Here is a 7,793-nt window from a genome sequence, read left to right on the forward strand (position 1 = left end):
CTCCTCGGCGCCTTGAACCTCATAACTATTTGAATCGATAAAATCCACAGCCTCAATATCTACCAAAAACACTACATTGCCAGCATGGTCATATGACATAGAAACTCGAAACACTGCGACGCCTATACAAGAAAATGTCTGGACATTATCCTTGCCACAATACACCAACCACATAAGGTTATCATCACATTTACCCAAAAAAACTTGAGGGTTACTTAACAAAGGATGCCATGAAAACATCCCGGTAAGCTCGTGTAGCACCTGATGTGGCTGAGGGATCCCGTTAACATCCAACTTATAAGCAACAAGCTCATGGCTCTTCTGTTCATTGCTCGTCCTCTTAGGCACAGCAATTAAAAAGCCTTCACCAAATTCTACAATAGCATTAAATTCAAAGCAATGCTTAGCATAACCGTGGTTTTCTGAACCCCCCCATCTCTCTTGGTGAGCGTCAAAAACGTGTCTTTGATCGTATGTACGAATAAAAAGCTTGTGACCATAAGAAACATCATAATACACAAAATACGTATCATGATTGTAGAAGAGAGGATGAGGGAGTGGCTTCCAGGATTCGTGAAAAGGATCAAAAACCCAAAAAAGTTGTGGCTCTTCCTCCACATCATCACCACGTCTGCTGTATGAAGATGATGGTGATCCCAGAACATAGATTTTCTCATCGAGGGTGAACACTATAGGACGATTACTATACATCAATCTAGGTGTGGCACTTTTGTCACATAGACGGATGGATTTACAGTCATCTGCCCCAGCGGGATCAAAGGAATAAACATCCAACTCAAAATTACGAGACCCGCCGTGATTTTCAGTTACCCTCATCATATACAAGTTGGAATTACACACAGTCATACAATCTGTCTTTGCGATATCGGAATTTGTACCTGGAAGACGGCCGCTCGGATAATTCAAAACCTGAACAACTTCAAACTCAGGCTTGGAAGAGTATCTTTCTCTGAACTCTCTAAGATTTAGACCCAAAAGTCGGTCGTTCATATTCAAGCACAAGAACATATCCTTCTTCATCGACATCGATCTTCTTCAAAGTTTAGCTAGCGGCGGAACAGATAGCGAGAGAGGAGTATCTAGAGGGTTTGGTTTTAGGTTTGTTAAGGACTACGTCCCCCGCTAATTATATTAGCTTTCGGTCGATTGACAGACCTAGGGTTTATCAAGAGAATTAGTTTTACCTTTCCCTTTTTTTTTTCTTCTTTAATCTTTTTATCTATACTATATGAGTATTTAACAGAATAGGCTTTGGTATACATAACAAGTTCTGCCATAAGTGCTCCACAAAACCCGGAATCGCTTTTGGTTTAGGGTTGCAACTTTTCTTCTTGTCCGGCGGCTTGCTTGGGCGGCGTTGGCTCGCCTCGCCTGCTCGACGCGACTGCCGGACAGGAATTTGAAAACTAATGGTCCGGCAGCTTCTTGGAGAGGGATTACGGCTCGAGTCCGGCACTGGACGGTTTTGGCGACGAGCACCGGAAGACATCTTGGGCTCCGTGGGCGGCGGGGCAACGCGGGTCGAGGGTCGATGTGGCACCTCCGGGATCTCCATGATCGGCAGCGTGGTGGAGGAGTTGGACAGTGGCAGCGACGTCCGGATTCGGGCTGCTTTGGCCTGGTTTCGACGTGGTCCGGTCCGGCTTCGACCTGGGTTGAGGCAGCGAGGCTGGGGCTTGAGGTGCGGCGGTGAGGCTGGCGTCAGTGGCAGTGGCGAGGGCTGGTGCCGATTGCGGTGGCGGGATCTGGTTTCGGGTGGCAGCGGTCGTTCATTGGAGACTGCAGATGGACGATGGGCTTGGGTCAAGCTTTCATGGTTGGGCCTGAGCTGGGGTCTTCTTCTTGGGCTGTGATTTCGGGATCTTTTTTACCTTGGTTTAGAACCCTAGGTTTGTACTCTCTACGTTTGTTAGGGAATTACGCACTTTTGTGCCTCTAGCAAATCCTCTAGAGTGGTAACGACGGAGGATTCTCGAGCTAAGGATAGGGCACTGGGAAACTATTGGTTTTCCCGGTCCTCTTCTGTGCCTAGTATTTGCTTTCTAGAGTCTAGTGCTATGTAAGTTAGCTTCTCTAATTGTACACCAATTGAGGTCTCTAGGCGATTAGGGTTGTTATAACAAGAAGCTTAGATAGTTTTGGGGTTTGGGCATTTAGCTAGGTACTGTAATAAGTGAGCGCATTTGTCTACAGTGAGGGTCCCCTGTCATTTGCTTGGCAGCTCGTGCCAGCTAGAACTGTTGGTATGAGGCAGCTTGTGATGTATGTGCCTTCTGGCCATGGATAAGTTAATGAAATTATCTATTTTCTCTCAAAAAAAACAGAATAGGCTTTGGTAGCTAAAGTGACTAAGGACATCTCCAACAGACTATTTATTTCAAAATAAATTGAATATTTAGCTAATTTTAGGTAAAATTCTACTCCAGCAAAATAATTTAACTTTTGCTAAATTTTCTAGCTATATTTAGCTAGAGATGAGAGAGAATTTAACTAAAACCTAAATTTAACTTAGAATTTAGGTATCTGCTGGAACATAACTCTTCCATAGCTTATATTTCACTTTTAGCTACTTTTAGCTATAAATATAAGTATCACTGTCGGAGATGCTATGAGTGCAAAAAGACAAGATTATATTAATTTTAAACTAGTCTTCTGATCACAAACTCTGCATGTGTAAAGTCTAGCTATCAAAGGAGGAAAAAAAAAAAAAAAAGTCTAGCTATCAACCTAAACGTCTTTTCCCTAGCACAAGTTACACGATCAATTTATATTATGTATGAACTTTCAAGCATGAGCACCTGATCATTTCAATAGAGTTCCAATCCTTAAGGTGAAACCTAGCCTTTACTAATCTGTTTACAAATATGAATGTTTAACATGTAATTCGGCTACCAATGATCTCCACTAAAAAAAGCCGCGATACATTATCAGACTCCAGCAGCTCCAGCTCATGTCAATAACAAGTTAACAACTATAAAAAAGAGGTTTTCTTAGCTTGGTCAATACTCCTTTATGGTCTCTATTCAAATCTGAAGGATTCTCTCACAAGAGTATATCAAGTTTTTCTGATGTAAAACTGTTTCCGTCAGATTCTTGTAATTTTTCACTACCCACTCACTAGCTAAGTTTTGATCATTCACTTCCCTTTGTTTCATTTGTATGCTGTTGTAAAGTAATAAAATTTGAGGATCATTCTGTTTAGAGGAAAGAGATATGATTTTCAGTTGTATGCTGTTTTTCCATGATAGTTTTATGAAGCAAAACCGACTTAAGGTGTTCTGGTTTATAGGTGCACATGTATACTGTGTGTTGTTCATGTAACTGCCCTTTTATCAGGTTTATTCATGTTTCTTTTTCTATTACATGCATGCTGCTATTATGAGTGATTGAATTTAGTCATGCATTGTGAAAATCAGAAAATATACTTTATCAAGGAGAGTGACAGACATAGGCTTTTGTTTTTTGTGTAGGTGCTTCATCTTCTTGTGAGAGTATCAAAAGCTGCTCTTTTATTGAAACAAGGTGCTTTCAATTAATTTGGGATTATTGTCGCTGCGTCGTGCAATAAGAAAAGAAAATTAGGTAAATATACAATATCTTTTTAAGGTCTACTCGCATCTGTCTTCTTGATTTCTTGTGTGCTGGCCGGATTTGAGGTGTTATCTCTTGACTGAGGTGTTCTGGTTTTTGCCACCCTGTCTGGACTCCAATCCCAATTTTTGTTCTTGTCTCCTTCTTGAATGATCAGTAAGAGCAGAGATGTTTTGTTAGGGGTGTGACGGAAAAGTAATTCAAATGTATAAAATCACAAACTTTTAGTTGGTCAAGAGAATAAACTCGGGACTAAAATGAAGACTCTGCATGTGTTAACACAATGAAAAAAGATAGCAATGATTAAACTTCAGTTCTTAAAAACAGATCGAACAAAAATACCCACGTTTGACCATGCTAAGTTTAACCAACTTCATTTTAACCTGCGTAGACAAACATTGTTAGTAACATACTAACATAAACAACTGTGACAGTTGAAATGAGATTATGTATATAATTACAAAGAGAATAAAATTACGAAGATCCTTACCTTCATCTCATAGGTTTTCCTTTGCATTGGTTACAACATTATTACTTTATTAGTGTGTTTGTGTATTAAAATAGGTACTGTGTCAAGCATCTGTAAGACATCCTTCAATGTAATATGAAAATTTTTATAGCAGATAAGATACGGATGCATGTGCTTTTGAAGGCACAAAGCTGGAAGATATTTACACATTTAGGAAAATATCGTTTCATCTGATATATACTGACTAGTACGAGGTGTCATTATCAATACATAATTAGATCGACCAAGTGCAGATTGAGAAGAACTAAGAAGGTGAAGAGATGCAGCATAGCAATCTGTTTTTTTTTTTGGATGAAAGTATCTTAGCATTCAAGTGCGCGTCAATGAGCACATTGTTTTCTGTTTGAAGAAAAAATAGATAGACAAAAAACAAATCATATGCTTTGTCTATTCTGCTGACAAACTTTTTTATTCTTTTTCCTTCTTCTTTTTTTTTCCCGTTGGGAGGGTTATTGGACTAACCTCTCCTTTATATCCTGTTATTTCTTTCCTTTTTTTTTTTTTGATAGAAGGATGTAAGTCCTTTATTGATAAACTCAGATTACAAAACTAGGAGTTCAGCTGCAATAGCAGCTGCTAGAAAACTAGGGACTGAAACATAAAAGCAATCATGCACAATAGTACTGCCATGTGCAGCTAACATATAGGCAACTACATTGCCATTCTACTAACATAGCTAACTGTCAAAATATTTTGAGGATCCAAGAGTAGACTCAGATCCTCATATAGACGTCCCGAGGCTGAGGCATTGTGACTAGCTTGGGCAGCAAGTTGGTGCTGCACCTCTTGTGCGTTAGTCTCCAAAAGAGCTGGAACGAAGCCATGATCAATTGCAAAGCGAATTGCATTCCTACACGCCAAAACTTCGGCATGTTCTGATGATATCAGTCCGCATAAAGGGCCTGCACCTCCGGCTAACATGGCACCACTTGAATCTCTGATCACAAAACCAAAGCCGCCAGACCTAGTGTTATGATGAAAGGAGCCATCAACATTGATCTTTAACACTCCTGTTGATGGGGCCACCCATGTTTGCACTCTTCTTCTTCGAGCACTAGCCAGAGCAAAGTTGGTATTATGAACACGAAACTCTTGCATACGAGTGTCAGCTCTAAGTACAACATCACAAGCCAACACACTCTTCCCCTCCCAGACTCGAGAGTTTCTTTCTTTCCAAATGCTCCACAGTAAGAAGATCAACACCCCCAACTCTGTAAGAGATAATGTCTTCACACAGTAATCAAACCATGTCAACAAATCGCAATCTGCTACTTGTACGTGGGTCAAAACATGTCCTCCTCAAAATCCCGTGGCCCTACAACACCTGCCTCATAAAAGGGCAATCTCTACACAGATGTAAAGTAGACTCACTGCTGCCTCCACACCAAACTCATCCTTCAGATTCTACCTGAATATGCCTTGTAGCTAACCTCTCCACTGATGGTAGAATATCATGACACACCCTCCAAGCAAAAACTTTTGCTGCATTAGGAATCAAAACCTTCCAAATCCTCTTCCAAAACCTCCTATTTACAGCAAGAGTAAAAGGACTACAACAAGAAGAATGAAAAAACGAGAACCGGTAAGTTGTTTTAACAGAAAATTCACCGTTTTTTTTTTCAACTTCCACACCAATCTATCAAGTATATTCCTATGACTAAGAGGGATGTTTAATATGATCTCTGCCTCCTCCCTATCAAACAGCCTTCGAATCAGAGCATCATTCCAAACTCCCGTAGCTGAAATCAAATCACTAACTTTGCTAACTTCCCCCATAGCTGAATCATTGTTACTCAGCCTCCCAGCTTGCAAACCAGAAATCCAACAATCTGACCATATGTTAACCTCCTCCCCATTACCTATCTGCCAACATGAATTCTCCTTCAATAGGTCCCTACTGGAACTAATACTTCTCCAGGAAAACGAGGGAGAAGCATGGGATGAAGCCTCCCAAAAAGAAGACTCTGGGAAGTACTTAGCTTTATAAATTCTTACAATGAGAGAGTTTAGATAATGAATCACCCGCCATGCCTGTTTTGCTAGCATTGCCGAATTGAAATTTGTAAGACTTCGAAATCCCAATCCTCCTTCCTCCCTTAGATTACACAAAGCATTCCAAGTCTTCCAATGTATTTTCTTCTTATCCAAAGTAGTGCCCCACCAAAACCTGGCACACATTTGATCCAAGTCCTCACAAAAATTCTTTATCAACTGGAAAACACTCATAGCATAAGAAGGTAAAGCTTGAGCTACTACCTGAATCAATATATCCTTCCCCTCACCACTTAACATCTTACCTTGCCAACCATCTATCTTCTTGGCCAAGTTATCTTTAATGTATTGGAATGTAGCAGTCTTCTTCCTCCCCAGATAAGTAGGTAGCCCGAGATATTTCTCATGTGAAGCTACCACTTCAACCCCCATTAAACTAGAGACCTCCTCTCTCATCTCTTCCGATACATTCTTGCTAAACACAACGAAACTTTTACTAAAATTAACCAACTGACCTGAAGCTTGCCCATATGTCTCAATGACATCCTAAATCTCATAACAAGCCTCCAAAGATGCATTAGCATAAAGCATACTATCATCTGCAAAAAAAAAGATGATTAACATAGGGAGCATTGTCACATACTTCAATCCCTGGCAAAAGACCAGCAACCTGTTTCCTTTGCAGTAAAGCCGAAAATCCCTCAGCTCCAAGCAAAAATAAGTAGGGAGATAAAGGATCTCCTTGTCTCAATCCTCTACTCAGACAAACATAGCCAGGCAATTTCCCACGAATTAAGAAGGAGTATCTCATAGAACTGACACACTGCATCACCATTTCAATCCAATCATGTGCAAAACCAAATCGGATCAACACCTTCCGGAGAAAGGACCATTCCATCCTATCATATGCCTTAGTAAGGTCAAGCTTCAAAGCCATAAAACCTTCACTCCCTTCTCTTTTGTTATTGTCACGCCCCGAATTTTGAATAATCAATTCAAATCCGAAACATGAATAATAACAATTACAAATAACGTCCTGGATTTTTTTCTCACAAACAACCACACTTCACACCTCTCAATATTACAATAAACCAAATCCTCAAATTATTTATTACAGCACACTCTCACCAAATCAAATTGTAAGGCTCAAATGAGTTTAACTCACCTCACTATTACAATTGCTGTAAATCTATGACAAATACTCTAACCCGTACGATTACCGCCCTGATTCTCCTGACCTGCAGGATTACCCGCTACACAATTTGAATAGTGTACCAGGATTGCAACAACACCAAACCCGGTAAGTTTTTGACAGCTCGTATGAGTAAACAAGAAATGAACGGTTGATTTATTAAATCATATTTCTTTTAACTCAAGCAAAACAACCAGGTCTGGCTTGAGGATGCTGGAGATGGAGACCAGGTCTGGCCCAAGGCAAGCCTAATGGGCTTTTGAGTGGGCCCTTTTTGGAAGCTGCTCTGGACTTTATTTTGAGCTAAGGTTTCTGCCCTAGGCCCATCTCTATGTTATTTAGTTATCTAAGTACAATAATTTCCTTGTATTAGGAAGCTATGCATTGTTTTGCATTCTATGTACCTCTAGCGCCTCTGGAGTAGTACTGAAGGAGGATTCTCGCTTTGTCTATGTATTATTGTCTAAT

The 7,793-nt window shown here is 40.3% G+C and overlaps 1 protein-coding gene across 1 annotated transcript; it reads right to left on the reverse strand.

Moving 5' to 3' along the window:
- Positions 1 to 4,792: 4,792 nt before the first annotated feature.
- Positions 4,793 to 7,070, reverse strand: LOC133711437 (uncharacterized). The gene is made up of 4 exons (XM_062137562.1): positions 6,777 to 7,070; positions 5,766 to 6,679; positions 5,550 to 5,667; positions 4,793 to 5,368 (listed from the first exon to the last, which is right to left on the reverse strand). Exons 1-4 carry the CDS (start codon positions 7,068 to 7,070, stop codon positions 4,793 to 4,795), a joined length of 1,902 nt encoding a protein of 633 aa, XP_061993546.1.
- Between the last annotated feature and the right edge of the window lie 723 nt (positions 7,071 to 7,793).

Source organism: Rosa rugosa, chromosome 5 (genome assembly GCF_958449725.1).
Source record: "Rosa rugosa chromosome 5, drRosRugo1.1, whole genome shotgun sequence".
Taxonomy (NCBI): Eukaryota; Viridiplantae; Streptophyta; class Magnoliopsida; order Rosales; family Rosaceae; genus Rosa; species Rosa rugosa.

Excerpts from the sequence above, each read along its gene's own strand:
- LOC133711437 (XM_062137562.1), bottom strand. The coding sequence starts at position 7,070 with ATGGCTTTGAAGCTTGACCTTACTAAGGCATATGATAGGATGGAATGG. Across the intron at positions 5,668-5,765 it reads CTTGATAGATTGGTGTGGAA|GAGGTTTTGGAAGAGGATTT; the intron begins GTTGAAAAAAAA and ends TGCTGTAAATAG. Across the intron at positions 5,369-5,549 it reads TAGCTACAAGGCATATTCAG|ACATTATCTCTTACAGAGTT; the intron begins GTAGAATCTGAA and ends TACTGTGTGAAG.